The sequence below is a fragment of the Falco punctatus genome (assembly GCF_963210335.1).
Source record: "Falco punctatus genome assembly, chromosome: 12".
NCBI lineage: Eukaryota > Metazoa > Chordata > Aves > Falconiformes > Falconidae > Falco > Falco punctatus.
Genome location: NC_137592.1, coordinates 33,295,597 through 33,311,440, shown reverse-complemented (window position 1 = coordinate 33,311,440; position 15,844 = coordinate 33,295,597). Strand labels below are relative to the sequence as shown.

General features: G+C 49.6%; 2 protein-coding genes across 2 annotated transcripts in view; both read left to right on the top strand.

Annotated features, from left to right (window-relative positions):
• Positions 1–15: 15 nt before the first annotated feature.
• Positions 16–1,908, top strand: SMIM26 (small integral membrane protein 26). Its single transcript, XM_080408892.1, has 2 exons — positions 16–212; positions 1,223–1,908. The coding sequence occupies exons 1-2, from the start codon at positions 92–94 to the stop codon at positions 1,405–1,407; spliced, it is 306 nt and encodes a 101-aa protein (XP_080265018.1). The 5' UTR covers positions 16–91; the 3' UTR covers positions 1,408–1,908.
• A 1,357-nt stretch (positions 1,909–3,265) lies between these two features.
• Positions 3,266–15,844, top strand: part of DTD1 (D-aminoacyl-tRNA deacylase 1) — a 28,745-nt gene continuing 16,166 nt past the window's right edge. Inside the window, exons 1-3 of the mRNA XM_080408889.1 lie at positions 3,266–3,399; positions 6,120–6,210; positions 8,361–8,596. Of these exons, the coding sequence (XP_080265015.1) occupies positions 3,357–3,399; positions 6,120–6,210; positions 8,361–8,596 (370 nt within the window). The 5' untranslated portion in view covers positions 3,266–3,356. The remainder of the gene's footprint in view (positions 3,400–6,119; positions 6,211–8,360; positions 8,597–15,844) is intronic.

The following is a 15,844-nucleotide window of genomic DNA, read 5'->3' as shown; positions in this document are numbered from 1 at the left end:
GGCGCGCATGCGCGCAGGGCGCTCTTCCCGCCCCGTCCTATTGGCGGCAGGGCCCAGCCAGTGAGCGCGGCCCTTGCTGGGCGGCGGAGCGATGCGGGCGGCCCTGTGGAACGCGCGGGCGGCGCTGCTGTACTCGGTGGGCGGCTGGACCATGGTGGGCGCCATGATCCACTACAGCCGCAACAGCGGCGCAGAGACCGGCGGCGCGTCCGGTACGGGCTGGCGCGGCCCTGAGGCCGACGATGGCGCTTGAGGTCACCTCGGGGGGTGTGGCGCGGCCGAAGGGAGGGCCTGGCCCGGGGGCGGGGCTTGTCGAAGGGATTGCCGGTAGAGGGGCGTGGCTTGGGGGAGGGTGCCCGGCGGGGGGCGGGGCTTGGCGGAGGGAAGGAACTTGGCTGGGAGGGGCGGGGCTTGGCTGGGAGGGGCGGGGCTAGGGCGCCCTCCGGCCCGGCTGTGCCCCCGCCGAGGGAGGCAGCGCCAGGTCCCGCCCCCGCTGAAGTGCCCGGGCAGCCCGGCCGCCCCTCGGGGCTCCGGGAGCGGTGTGGGTGCCGGGTGCGAGGGCGCCGCCTGGGACAGGTGAGCTGGCAGAGCACCGGGAGGGGGCTCCTGCCATCCCGGGGGGGCTCATCCTGAGGAGGGAAGATGCCGTGTTGATAGGAGAAGCCTGTGCTTCATCTCTGGTGACAGGAACAGCACTGCTTTTATTTGCATAGCGGGAATGGTTCAGAGCTGCGCCGGGGAGATGCAGAGTGGGTGTTAGGATGCACTTCTGTACTGAGTCAGGCGCTGGCACAGGCTTCGAGGAGGGGTGGTCAGCGCCCCAAGCCTGTCAGTATTTAAGAGGCATTCGGGAAATGCCCTTGATAACGCGCTGTAACTCTTGGTGAGCCCTGAAGTGCTCAGGCAGTTGGTCTGGATAGTTGTTGTAGGTCCCTTCCAACTGGAACGGTCTGTTCTGTTCTGCAGGCTCTCCCTGTCCTCCTGCTCTTCCTCAGCCCCCTGCTGCTTACTAAGGTTGTTAATTGCTGCTGTAGTATTGATACTAGCCCAGCAACCTAACTTATCCTAGCAGATCCCTTTCTCTGTCTACACAGTCACCAGATCTTTGCTATCTATTTCTCAGAATTTGAGAAGCAGCAAAAAGATGACTGAATGCCTATGTGGCTGCTCTTTAGTGATCAAAATATTTTTACTGCTATGCTCTTTTTTTCTAATTCTTTAGAGAATGAACAAGACCCTCAGGCAAACCAAGGACCCAGGAAGGAAGTGTTCACTAAAGAAACACCTTTTGGATTTCAAGTGACAACTGTAATAACGTACAGGGATGTTCAGCCGCCTATTACTCGACTGCTCAGGCGTGTGAAATCGTTCTTTGATCCTGATGACGGCCCTCCTTCTGAAAATTGAGCAGTCCAGAAACTCAGAACTTTGTGCAGGAGCTGGCCTCTCCGAGAAGGTCATTCCGGCGCGTGGCACCAGGCTGCCAGTGGAAGATCTTCTCTTGCATTGCTGAAAGGACAGCTCCATCTCTGACACAACTTGGCAGAAGTTGCAAACCCTCTTGTTCTGCTTGGATCGCTGTGGTTCTTTGCGTATGTATTCAAATTACTAAACACGAACTGGATACAACTAGGTGTGTTGTGAGATGTTAATGATCTGCACCCTGCCTGGTGTCCTGTGTGCAACAGTCTGGCCAGGTGGCTGTTGTGGCTTTTTTGTGAAGTTGATTTTGCGGCTGATGTGCAGGATGTGCCTAGGTGATCCAGGATGTATCTGGGATGGCTCCTCAACTGATCAGCTCTGAAATGGGTACTTTAAGAAGGATTAGTAAATGGGAGGGAACGTAGTTTGATCTTTTGGGTTTCAGAGTTGTTCATTGTCCTTCAAATAAAAGCTTACAAGACATGATTCACAAGTGCAGAAATACTACTATAAGCTAAAACTTACCAAGGTTTTTGCTCCAGGCCCTCGTTTCTATAGGGGTTTCCCCAGTCCTTAAACATGCTACCTCCACTTGTAGGGTACTGCTCCCCAGCTGCTGTGGCTGTAACTAACTTCCATTCTATAGGGTTTTCCCTAGTTCTTATGGTCCTCCTTTCACAGCAAGCCGCTGGCCACTGTTTTCTATAGGTGTTTCCCCCAGCTTCTCTCACTGCTGACCCTCATTGCTGTAGGGGCTCCCTGCAGCCACCACTTCCACTTCTAGAAGGCAGCCCCCGGCCCCTAATTTCTAGTGGGGACTTCCCCCAGTCCCTATAGGCATGGGGAAGCTGACCGGGGATTGTGTACAAGCAGACCTTCCTTTCTGTAGGGGCTTCCCTATAACCTTTTCTAGGACACGCCCTGCTCCGCTCTGGCCCCTGTTTCTGTGCGGTGTCCCCACAGTCCCTGCAGCCACCACCTTGCTGGGCACACAGCTGCGCCAGCCCCTCTGCCCACACACCTGCTTTAATGGGAGCTTGTACGCTGTGAGCTCCAGCCTGTGCACCTATAGACTCACCTTTCTATATAGGCTCCTCTGATTCTTACAGCCTCCCTTTCCAGAAGGCTTCTCCCAGACTTTAATGTCATTGGGCACCTGCAGGAGCGGGCTGGAAATTAGGACCCTGCCTGGCAACCAGTTAGCTGAGGGGAAAGTGCTGGAGCTTGTAGGTCACTAACCCTGGGAGGACAAGGAGTGTGAGTAGACACGACAATCAACATGATGAGCCATGCTGAGAGAGCATAGGGCAGTGGGGGACCCACGGCACCAAGGAGAGGTAACACCTTGCTGTTAATTGATGGTAGTTAACCACCAGTCGGGGACTGCCTGGTATGCAAGGCTTAGCTTCAAGATCCAATCTGTTTAAAACGCGCAGCTTCTGAAAGTATATATAAACTCGTGCTTCTGTACAATAAATCCACGTTTGCTTGCATCAAGCTGTGTCCCGTCTCTCCATCGCAGCAGGCACCCCCCCCCCCCCCGGCCCTATAGCCATTCCTATAGAGGACGCTGCTGCCCTTATGTGCATTTGCTCCTTTCTGGGGCACCGCACCCCTAAGAGCCTACAGGCGCCAACTCTCCTCAGCGGGAGGCAGCCCCTCCGCACGCAAAACATTTGCGGACACCTCACCTGCCTCCACGCACACCTCCGCTTTCTGTAGAGGCTTCCGTAGGGGGGGCACAGGCACGCGCCCATACTGCGCTATACGCCCCCGCGGGCGCTGTCGCGGCTCGGGCGGGGAGGCTGCGGCACCTCCGGGCCGCCAGGGGGCGCTGCGAGCGGCGGCGCCTGGCGGGAAGCTGCCGCCGTTGCCTAGCGCCACCGCCTTCCCCCGGCACCCGCGGCGGGCCTGCGCTGCGCGGCCGCGCCACCATGAAGGCCATCGTCCAGCGGGTGGCCCAGGCCAGTGTCACAGGTCAGTGTGCCGCCGCCGGCAGGGCCACCGCCGCCGGGCCTCCCCTCCCCGCCTCGCCTCGCCCGGCCGCGGCCTCCGGCGGCCCCTCGGCGCCGGCCCTGCAGCGCGTTGCCCGTGTGTGTGTGTGTGGGCAGCGCCGCCCCCGCGCTTCCCCCGCGGCTGGCACGCGCGGGCGGGCCCCGTGTCACCCCGCACCCCCCCCGACCCCTGCGGGGCTTTGGCTGGGCCGGCTCCGCGCCTCTCGCTGCCGGCCTGTGGGGGCACCGCTGCCCCTGCCCGCCCCCCGCTCTGCGGCGGCCTTGCGCAGGGCCTGCGCGGGTGGCGGCTGTGCGCTGCGCGGGTGGCGGGCTGCGCGGGTGGCGGGCCGCGCGGGTGGCGGCTGTGCGCTCCGGGCAGCTGGCGGGGCTGGTCCTGCCGGTGCCGCGCTGGTTGCGTGTGCCCTGATTACTGCTGCGTTGCATCTGCTGTGATCACTGCTGCATTGGTTGCATGCGCCCTGATCACTGCCGTGTTGCATGTGCCCTGATCACTGCTGCGTTGGTTGCATCTGCTGTGATCACTGCCGTGTTGCATGCGCTCTGATCACTGCTGCGTTGGTTGCATGTGCCCTGATCACTGCTGCTTTGGATGCATGTGCCGGGATCACTGCTGCATTGCTTGCACGTGTTGGCAATGCAGTTGCAATCACCTTCTCCTATGTTTTGCATGCGTTGGGCACTATAATGGGAGCTGCCTTCTTGCATTTCTTCTCTGTGTCAGCGGTGCCATTCCAGTTGCCAGGGATATGGATATGGTTTGTGTCTGTTGGCACTATAATCACAGTTGCTTCCTTGAGTTGCTCTTGTGTGTTGACAGTGCAGTTGCAGTCACCTCCTTGCATTGCTTGCATGTGTTGGCACTACAGTTGCAGTCATCTCGTGTTGCTTACGTGTGGTGGCTGTGCCGCCTTTGCCCATGGTTTGCATGTGTGGTCTCTACAAAAGGAGAGTTGCCTCCTTGCACGGCCTGCATGCGTGTGCACTATAATCACGTAATCCCCTTGTATTACTTGCTTGTGTTGACAGAGCTGTCCTGATTACTGTTGTACATTGCTCGCGTGTGTCAATGGAGCCATCCCAGCTGCCGCCTTGCACGGCTGGCACGTACTGGCACTGTGGTCACAGTTGCCTCTTTGCGTTGCTTGTGCGTATTGAGTTGTGATGACCTTCTCCCGTGGCTTGCCTGTGTCAGCACGATAATCAGAGGTGGCTCCATGTGTTGCTTGTGTGTGGTGGCAGTGCCGTCCCAGTTGCCTCCTCCTGTGGCTTGCATGCATCAGCACTACAGCCGCCGCTGCCTCCTTGCATTGCATGTGCGTTGGCAGTGCAGCCTGACTCCCCTTTTTGCATTGCTTGCGTGGATCAGCAAAGCCGGTGACAGCCCTGGTGCTTGCTTAGGTGCTGGTAGGAATGGTGTGTCCCGATGGTGTGTCCCTGCTGTTCCGTCGGTTGGACCTTCTGAGTTCGAGGTGCTGAAGGCCCCAAGGAGTTTGCCCGTGAGGCAGTAGGTGTGCCTGCGGCAGGGCCGGGCAGGGTGCTGGGTGGCCGGGCAGGGTGCTGGGTGGCAGGACAGCCTCTGCGTTAGTAGCTTCTGCTTCGCGGGGGCGGTCGGGCAGCGTGTGGAAGAGCATGCCTGTGAATGAATAAGGGGCACAACTCCTGTGCACAGCTGTGGGTACAGTGGTGGTCAGACCCCGTCAGCATTGTGGCTGATGTTGCCCCCTTTCTGGATAGAATTTAAACTGTTGTTTCTGCCTGTCAAAGAGTTTGAGATGTCCCTCCGTGAGGGAGAGCGTACTGTGCTGATCAGGAGGATAGATTTCTGGAGGGCTCATACCCAGATCGGATGGTAAGGAGGAGTTTTTCCCCCAGTTTGCTTCTGCCCGTTGGGAATAGTCCAGATCTGGCCACTGGTGCACAGACACAAGCATTCAGCAACTCCCCTTGCATTTTACAGCTGCTTTGGGGCTTTTTTTTCTCAGTTGTAGGAGCCTGGATACAGTTTTAACAGCTAGGTTGCTGGTGCTTATCTCAGTTTTAAGACCTCATTTAAATCTTACTACAGCCATCTCAGGCCCAACCATATTAAGATAATTTAAATTAAGATAATTTTAAACATTTATTACAGAAACACATTGGATCTGCGATGGCTTGTGTTTTATTGTGAATTCATTAGAGGTTGTGTTCCCAACTAGTAGGGTAGAATTTGCAGGTTGTTACAAGTCTTGTTTCAAAAAAATCCATGAGCACTGTATTGAGTGGAGATCACATTTTCACAACTAATGCAAAGTACGTAGGGAGTGGTGGCGTGGAGAAATTGAGTGCGGTTATTGATATCAACCAGGTGGATAATTTTTGCAAGGATTGCAGAGAGTTCTGCCACCTCTTTTGTTAGCACTGCTGATCCAAGTGTAGTAAAAAATCTTCATACAGTGTCTTTAAATGCTGGAGTAAGCATCTTGATTTAGTCCCTCACAAATATGTCACAACATTGGGAAGCCTTTTGAAAGAGGGCTTCTGCATGATCTTTGCTCTCTAATAAACTTAAGGCAGAGAAGAAGGGTTTAGAATGTTGTTTTCTTCAGTGGTTTGTACGGTTGCCAGCTGAAATCAGTACTTACCTGTGTCATAAAGCGAGACAGTGCATTTAGCCTCACTTTTCTTTTCCCCCCCCTTTCCCAGTGGGTGGTGAACAAATAAGTTCAATAGGACGAGGCCTCTGTGTGCTGCTGGGCATTTCTTTGGAAGATACGCAAAGAGAGCTGGAGCACATGTAAGTCGCACATTTCCTTTTGCCTTGTATTTGTGTGTTTCTGACACTGATACCTGTCCAGTAACTAAACAAATGTGGTGCTCCTGTTGGGAAACTCAGGCTTGCCTGTTAGTTCCTCTTCAGCTTTTACCTTGAAACCTTGTTAAGTTAGAGTTTTCCTTCTATGAGAATCAACATGTTGGGTTTTTCTGATCTCCCTTTTAAAAATATCTGTTCCTTTTACTTTATGAATTTACCCAGATGGAGTCCATCCTTCAAGGGTGGGATGTATCAGAAACCTCAAGCTCTCATTTGAATATGAGAAGTTTTGCTCTTTCAAAAGGCTGGATAGTCTCATCGGTTACTTTTCTGTAAAAGTGAGTCAATTTTGGCAGCCTGGAAGAGACTGGCACTGGCCATCTGCTCCGTGGCCACAAAACATTGTAATTCAGCTGGCAAAAACATGCAAGAGAGTTCTCCCAGGGGCGGCTTCTGTCTTCTTCAGATGGTACATTGTTCTATGGCTGTCCTCAGTTCTTAAGAAGGCAAAGAAAAAACAGGTAGTAGAGCTAACTGATGTCAAGAAGAGGAAAGGCTCAAGCATTGAAGAGAGAAGAATGTGAGCGAGTGTGAAAACAACCCTTAGCAAATGTGGAAGAGAAAGCAGAGAGGGGGGATGTGAACTAAAGGTCACTGAAGATCTGACATAAACATGTGAAAGGTGTAGAGAATTGCAGCAAAGCTGAAGGTGTTTCTGTTGTGACATGCTCTGCTGGCTTGCCTTACTTTCTGCTGCCTCGGTGTGTAACATTTGCTCTATTCTTGTTTCTGGTTCCTGCCTGGGTGAATGTGAAAGATGCGTCTGAATATTGCAAGTGGGTGATCTGTTGTGACGGTGCTCTCAACACCAGGTTGTTTGGATGACTGACAGGAAAGGCAGGAAGCCAGCACCTGAAAAAAAGGAATGAAAGAAATCAGCTTAACCAGGCTCTTCAAGTCCTATTAAAGGAAACTTTATAATCCTGTAAATGAAACAACAATCATCTTTATCATGAAAACGCAGCAGTGACGATGATTTAAGCTTGTGCACTGGGGCCTTCCAAGGCTTTTAATCATCCACTTCGTTCATGAGTTAATTCCATTTGTTGTTAACACACACAAATTGGCAAGGATTGTTTTTGTGACTGTGCCTTAGTGACGGCAAAGCCCTGAAGCTAGACCATAAGGAGGTCTCAGCTTTATTTTATGCTAACTGCCTCACCTCTGGTGCAGCGTAAAATGTCTGGCTGATGACTGCAGTTGAAATGCTTTGCACTTGATAACGCTCCCTTGTTTATAGATGCTGCAGATGTGGAGAAGCTGAAAGAAACCAAAGATGGGAGTGGCATGCATGCAGTCTTGTTATCAATCCAAGTCCAACGATAGATTGTATTGCAAGTCTGCCAGCTGCTTTTCAGATCCATTTGTGAAAGTCCCCTTGTTCTCTGAGTATTCAAGCGAGTCAGTTCTGTCCCCTGCCTCCAAAAATGTGCCCTAGTACAAATCCATACAAGTCCCAGGGGTCAGTTTGCTGCCACCTGCAGTTTCGCACTGTTCCCTGCTTTCCTCCTCATACCCTGATAAGAAAGTGCTGTCCTTGTCTGCCTTGTAGAGCCTGGTTTGGGAAGAGTGCTAGGAGGTGACAAAGCTGGAGGAGTTCATGTGAGTCATGTTTGGAAACAACCATAGTTTAGGATGATCTCGTCTCATATTGAGTGTGATTTCCCAGTGTGGTGGGAGGATTAAAATTCCAAAAGCTATTCACATGTTAAATGATGTTGTGACAGATAAAAGCAGATAGTAAAGAGTAAGCTCACTTACTTCCTATGCCATCTTTATATCACCCTCTAACTTGCAGTTATTCTGTCCTGATCTCATGCTCTATAAAGTAATGTTAATTATTGTTCCGACAATGTTATGTATGTGTCTAAGGGCATTCTTGGTTATGGCTCTGCCTAATGTGATGAGATTCCCATGGTTTAGGAAGGAAGGGACAAAGGGATATCATCTTCGGTGGAGGCATAATGAATATGCATCTGTCTTCCCTTTTGTCTCATCCTGGGTGGTAGGCTTTAACTTGTACCTGTCATCCCGCACGGGACAATTTAGGAATCATCTTTTTCTCCTCCTAGGGTTCGAAAGATCTTGAACTTGCGAGTATTTGAAGATGAAAGTGGGAAGCACTGGTCCAAAAGCGTGATGGATAAACAGTATGAAGTGTTGTGTGTGAGCCAATTTACTCTCCAGTGCATCCTGAAAGGAAACAAGCCTGACTACCACATGGCAATGCCCACAGAGCAGGCAGAGTGTTTTTATAACAACTTCCTAGAGCAGCTAAGAAAAGCCTACAAACCAGAGCTTATTAAAGGTAAGGGCAAAAGGCTGGTAAGGTCCTTGATGTGATCAGTTGACGCTGTTTGTATGTGCTTTTCCCTGATCGTTATTTTCTTTATTCTGCGATTTTCTGTCTGTGTTGCAAAGGGGCTGTGTTTACGTGGCAGTAGGTGAGGGGATCAGCCTGTTAGGATGATCACTCCAGTTTTCCTCTAGGCAATCCTCTGGAATAGTATGACACGTAGTTGTTCTTGTGTTGTTACTGGCCGTACAACGTGAGCAATGACTGACAGTGTAACCCAGAGACCCTGCAGCCATGAGAGTGGGCTCTGGGGTCAGGCTCCCGCAAAGGCTGGACGTTTTGTGCTGTGTAGTTAGATTAACCCAGGAGGAGTATTTTTTCCGGGACATAAGTGATTAGTCAGGCCTGAAGGCATCGCCAGTGCGGGATGGACAGTGTAGTTCCACCTGTCATTTTAGTTTCACATTCTGTTAAGTAGTAGTGATGACAATGGGAGGTGTAATGTGCTACTCGAGAACAGCATTTGATTTAGACTATCTTTTCTCAACTCTGCTACGGATGCAACAGTTTTCTCTTAGTTAGAAGATGCCTGGCTTCCCTGTGCGTTTGTGCTCTATCCACCCTTAATACCTTCTGTTTGCTTTCTGGCCATTTTCATATTCAGACTTTAATTTCTGATACACTTCCCCAGAAGACAAGTGTCTAGAAAATACTTTTTTTTTTAAATGGGGACTACTAGTAGACAACGGTCAGCTTTACTTTCCTTATGAGGAAAAAAAAGAGGAGAGAAAGAAAGCTGATAGCTGGGGAAAGATTTAGAGGCTCATCTCCATCTTGACTGTAGATGAAGGTAATTATCCCAGGTGCTTTCCAAAGAGGCACAGTGAAATGCACACATAAAATACCCATCTTGCGTCAGCTTTCAGCTTTCTAGTAGCTTGATATTTTCTTGCAATCAGCATTTGTTGATGATAAGGAATGCATTTCTGACACTCCTTCCCTGCATCCCTTTCAGTCCATAACATAGAAAACTTCTGTTCTAATGAATTCAGAGTATGTGCTTTTCGAATCTTTGTCTTTGTTGAGTTATCACTAAGTTAGGACCCATTCCAGTGCCTCTGAAACTGGTAAGAGAACTTCCCGGGAAGTCACCGGGAGAAAGATTTGCGCTGGTAAGATATGATTGAGTTGGACCCTTATGTCCTGGTAAACTAAAAGCAAGTATGGACTTTCTTCTTTCACTTAAATGAGGTGTGGAAAAAATGATGCATCTCTGTATACCTGCATCTTTATCCTTGGACTTTGGAAAATGCTCTGTTTCTGAAATACTTTCAATCAGTTTATATTTTGACAGCAGCTTCTTGAACTTCTCTTTTAAGTGAATAGCAGTTACACACTTGAAATGAATAGTCACTGTTGTTAAGTGCCCATATTTTGGCATGTGTTTGCCAGTGCTTCTTGCAAAAAAGCCTTTCACTTCTCCATTTTTTTTTTCATGCTGAAAACTTAGAAGCCCACAAGTGACTGCCTGTGCTATTGTGTCAGGTAACACATGCATTTGAAACTACTGGCAGCACTGAAACCACCTGTTGGCTTGTAATTTTGCTTTTTTTTAGTCTGTTAGACTCTTATGATTGAAGTTTATGTCGTGCCATTGCTTTGTCAGTGTTTTTTTGTAGAGGAATGAAGGCAGGGGGTTGATCAGCATTGATAATGTGCAGCTCTGGCCTTGCCTCGAAGGCAGTGGGTTGATTGACATGGACGATGTGCAGCTGTAGTGGTTAAACAGCTGAAAGGATTGTGGGAGAGGTGGCTGCGCAGGGGATGAGCAGTGTGGTTTGGCCTCTGGAGGAAGGAGAAACAGCATGGACAGGATCTGACTGATGGTAAACCTTTGTTGCAGCCTGGTAGCTTGCTTGTGCTGCAACATTTTTTTGTTTGCTTGCTTTTTTATCTTTATTTTTGTGTGAAGTTTATCTTTATTTGTGTATGAAGTTTCTGAAGCTTGGTGGTTTCATCGATAGTAGATTTAAGTCCTGTGTTTGCCTCAGCAGAGTTTACGGTTTCCCTGAGCTGAGGTGTATTAGAGTGCAGAGCCTTTATAGACTGGCAGGCTGTATGTGAGCTGGAGCGTAAGTATAACTTTGTGAAATTGTAATATCTGGGTTGTGATTTAGCGTGGTATGCAAACATACAGGTTTCTGCCCAGAAAAAGTCCTAAGGAAATTGGAGCCTGACTTGCTGGGGGCTGTCCTGCTTGCTCCCCTGTTACAAAGGGGGATGGGAGGGCCCTGGGATGGAGCTGCTGGATTATAAAAATAAGTTTTGTGTGTCAGCATGAGGCTCTGCCTTCTGTATTCAAAATCCTTTGTCATGTATTTCCCCTACAGGTATGCACACATACAGTTGTAGTTATTGGGAAGTCAGTTTGATACTCTGGTTTGCTGCAGGTGCCCTTTCCTTTGGTCTTACAAATTGCTTAATGCATTTGAGTAACTTAATGATTTCAAGTGGAATTGGTATAGCTGTCAAAGACAAATCAGTAAATGCCTTGCCATATTGGCTAAAAGCCTTGTGATTTCTAGTATATGTATTTTTTCAGTAGAGTAATTTGTCTGTTGGAACTACTGAGCTACTGCATGTGCCACTCACTGTTGTAGGTGCTGGGCAGGCAGCTCCTCCGGCTGGTATCTGGTCTGGCTGGAGCTTGCCCTAGGAGCTCAGGATGGTCAGTGTTCCCCAAAGAGAAGTGCAAACCATTCTTTCACACCCAGAGCAGAGGGACGTTTGACAAACAAAATTTTGGAGAAGGCTCAGAGCCGTGGCTTCTAGTTTAACACTAGTGTCTTAAGACTGCAAGTGGGCACCCAAGTCTAGGAAAGCCAAGGCAGCATCAGAAGTCCTTGCTTGTCTTGCTTCAGTGCTTTCTTGTCGTGAAATTAAGTCTTGAACACCCCTCTCCCATCGGAGGAGCAGAGCTGGAATGCAGGTCTGAGTACTCTGTTATGCAAGCTGGGACCCAAGAACTAGGGCTACCAAGGGTTCTCCTTGTGCATCACGGCCTTTGCTCTCTGTCTTGAATGTGGATTTAGTCTTCTGAGGCAGTAAGGATTAGCGTGGCAAAGAGTGTGAAGCACTTCACTCCCCTGATAGCAATATCTGAGTAAATAAGAGAGGACTGTTCCACAAGGAGGAATTTAATTCTCATTAAGGTTTGGTGCAAGTTGAAAGCAGGATTCTTCTCTCTTGATTAATTCCCTTTGTGAGTGTTGTCACTTTGCAATAATGTCACTTATCTAGCACAAGAGTACCCGCATGGGGTTAATTAGGAATAACTTTTCAAGTAGACAAGCTTAGAAGTAACTTCTGAATAAAACCAGTGTGAAGTTTTTAGGTCATGAGGCTTGAGATATGTCCAAAACATATTCTGAAAGTAAATTATATGTCATTTTCAAGTCTTTACATCTCAGGTGTGGCTTCTCTTGCCACACCTCAGATAAAGATCTTCTTTGCCTTTGAGGAAGGCATGCATGCCAGATTCTAAGGGAAAAGGAATTCAAAGAGATGAGTGGTCCAGCAGAATAAACTTGTCACTTTAATTATACTTGTAGGACTCTAGTTTATTGCAGAGAATGTTCCAATGAGGTTACCTGATCAGTCTTAAAGTGTGGAAAGGTACTTATTACATTGAAAAGCATTGTGGTATAAAACACAGGGAAAGAAATAATATTTAAGGATAAGTTGCTGGTGTCTCCCATGGGCAGTACAGGGTCATGTGGTAAATTTACCCCAAGCCGCTGAGGTAACAAGCAGTGTCCAAGGAGGGTGGTTTCTTGCTCCTCCTTTTCTTCTGACTGAGAAATGAGTCAATGCGGACAGAATCTTGAGGCAGACAGATGGAAGAGGTGATGGCCCCAGTTCCTTTGCAGTGCTGTGCAGAAGCGGGATTTGTCTGTATCAGAGGTTCAGAAGTCGCATTCAAGGGTGGAGCAATCAGCTCCTCCGCAGCCCGGCTGCCTGAGCGCCGCAGAGGTGATGCGTTCCACTGGCGTGCTCTTAGGTGAATGCAGAACGCAGTGGCTCCACAGATGTCAGTCTGCTTTAGGGGAGTCGGGCTTGTCTCTCAACTTACTACTTCAGGAAACTGTAACACAAATGAAAAATGCCACCTTTGAAAGGTTGTATTAATAGCTGTATACTGACACTGGTAGACACTGGGACAAGGGGAAGAAGGCAGGAGCATGTTTTTGAGGCATGCAGCCAACACTGGGGGAGATTCTGCTGAAGAAGCATCTCTTCCTAAGGAGGGGTTAGGCAGTGATTTAAGAAGAGATTGTGAAAGGAGGTTTTAGGTTTCCTTTCTTCTTTCAGGCAAGACCAGCCCTTGAAGCTGCAGAGAAAAAAGCTGTGTTACGAGGCCACTGCTTGAAAAGAGCTGTGGGGACCAACGGGCCACTGGAATCCCTTGGTTTTGTTGTATAAGGTTGCTGCCAGCACAAAAATCCAGAAGCATCCCGTGAGGAAAGCACATACTGTGCAGGGACCATGGTCCCTGAAACTCCAGGGCACGTCAATTTGTGGTAAGGGAGGGCGGCAGATGCTTTTGACAACAGCATCACCTTTGCAGTATGTTTGAAAGCTTGAAGATGAGCGTGTGTGGCAGTCCACAAGATGTTGTGGATTAAGACCAATAAAGGGATTCTGGAATGTGTGAAGAAATTGTCCCTCAGCTGACTTTTAAAATCTTTAGAGAGGCTAATGAGGTTGCTGAGCCTGGAAGCCACGCTGCCTTTTGTGCTGTGGTGGTTGCAAGGTGCTGAGACCTTCCCATCTTTGAGAGGAAGATCTGGAAAAGAGAGGCTATAGAGAAGGGCAGCACTAACAGATGTTTCTCATTTAAATGCTGTTTCCATTAGCTCTGAATCTTAAACTTTCTAAACTGTGTTTCACCTTGACCTGGAGTGACCTGGGGTCAAAGACTGGAAGCGTAAGTGTGAGGAGAATGGGAGGGAGCTGTTACGGAAGGCTGTTCCTGGACAGTAGTTCTGATGCCAAAACAAGATAGAAAGTGCTGGTGACATGGGAGTGCTTTGAGTGTTCTGGTGGAGGGTGGGGGCTTTATTTGACCCCTTTATCAGCCTTTGAAAAAAGGAGCCTGTGAAGTTTACTTTTCCCCCCTAGTTCCATACATGTATGAGAAATGCAAAAGGCAGTCCTTTTCTGTGAGTTAAGTACAGCTAACCACAAGCAAGCATTCTTCAAGCTTTTATTTCTCAGCTGAGGGTCATTTATAGGCATCTCTGAAAATGTGTGTCTGCATGATTCACCAGTGAAACCGTAAGCTACAGGTTTAGGGAAGAACTACCTGGGTTTTCTCTGCAGGTTCTCATTTATCATGGGTGGCAAAGGGTTTGAAAACTGTGCGGGAATTTATAATCACTGTTTTTTTTGATTGCTCTGACATCTCTTCTCAGTGGGACTCTTTACATGTTCCAGGCTTTTGCAAATTTATAAAATGAGAACAGCTCTTTTTTAATTTTTTTTACTTGTTTTGTAATACTTTTGTCTCCTAAATTTTCTTTTATTTTCTGTAATTATTTAGTAACTCTCTTTTTTTTCTTTTGCACCGTTAGCTAGCATTCAGAACACACCGATCCTTTCCTGAAATATGGACAGCTTCATGGTATCTCTGCTTACCTGATTTACTCAATCGAGTCAGCTGCACCTTGTTAAAACAGTAACTGTTGATGTGCCAGTAACTTCTGATGTGCCATACTTTGATGTCACCACAGCCTCAGTTGTCCTCTCCCTCCAGAGGGTACTGACCCTACAGCGGAGCTGTCAAATGGAATGACATTTTTACTCCTGTTGTAGCAGTTCTTCTTAGGTTATGTGATGCAAAACCAGTTGGCACACACACAAAGGAGCACAGGGGCAGGCAGGGGAACCCAAATTCTGGACTCAGAGGGTTGCAAACCCTGTCCAGGCCTCTCCCAGGGGTCTCCTGGGGGATCCTCAGTCCCGTGGTCCAGGTGTGATGCCCACCCTGGGGTGTCAGCAGGAATGGCTCTCTGGGGCACCTTTCAGGCTGAGGGGGGTCACTGTCTAGAGGTACAGGACACGTGCAGGAGGAGAGCATTTTAGGGTGGCTTAAGACTTACAAGACGTTTAAGTGAGGAAGCAAAGGCAGGGAAGGGGGTAGATCTAGGTAATTCCAGGAGGAACAAGAGTGGGAAAATTAAGGGATATGGGTATAAAAAGGCCCAGCCCTGTAGAAGCAGTGGCTGGTCAGTACACTTGTGGCCGTGCCCTTCACCTGATCAGCACAGTCTGCCTCGTTTTCTTACTAAAGTCCATTTCAGGCTGTTTTGAGGGACCCTCTGTTTTGTGTGCATGCGTGTGAGTGGGGGGCTGAGCGCAGCGCTGGAGCGGGGCCGTGGGTCAGAGGTGTGTGTCTGCCAGTGAGGGTGGGTGAGCAAACACAAGCAGGATGGGCTGGCGAGGGGCTGCGTGGCCACAGCTGAGCCTGGGTGGGCGTCTTTGACGGGGAGACCACAGGAGGAATTGGCTCCTGGAGGGACTAGAGGAGTCCTGGCCAGTTGCTGGAGAGATTTGGGGGTCTCTATGGATGAGACCTGTGTGCGTACGTGTGTGTGTCTTAAGGGTAAGATGAAGGGGGAGGCAGCAAACTGCCAGAGAGCTGGGTGGGAGTGGTATGTGCACATGTGCAAGGGGATCTGTGCCAGCAGCTGGAGCAGGGCTGGGGGCCTCAGGGACTTGTATCCCCACGTGCCAGCACCTAGGGAGGCCAAGATCCGTGGGCAGACTGTTTCTAAGCCCAGCTGCTGGAGGGGTCTGCATTGTATGTACGTACATATTTCCCACTAAAGGACCTTCAACCTGATCAGCCAGCGAGGGGCTCAAGGTGAGGCTGTCGGTGCTGTTTGTGCTCATGTGAGTGCTTGTGTGTCTGTGTTGATACCTGTGCAGCTGGCTGCATGTGTGTGTGACATACGTGTGTGCCTGTGTCTGCCTGCCGGGAGTACATGCTGAACCTCGGACTGTTTGCACCTGAGGGTGTGCAGCGGTGGCAGCCATGTCTTTGTCATGTTTCTAGGTTCAACACCCATAACATTTCCCAGCCCACATGAAACACTGAAGGTCGATTTGATCAAAGGAGCCTGTGTAGAGGCAGTGAGCTGGGACACGGGGACACTGGCACGTTTTGTCTTCTGCCACCTCACGTGTGGGGCAGCAAAT

Coding starts and splice junctions, on each gene's coding strand:
- SMIM26 (XM_080408892.1), top strand. CDS start 92: ATGCGGGCGGCCCTGTGGAACGCGCGGGCGGCGCTGCTGTACTCGGTG. Junction 213..1,222: donor AGAGACCGGCGGCGCGTCCG/GTACGGGCTGGC, acceptor CTAATTCTTTAG/AGAATGAACAAGACCCTCAG.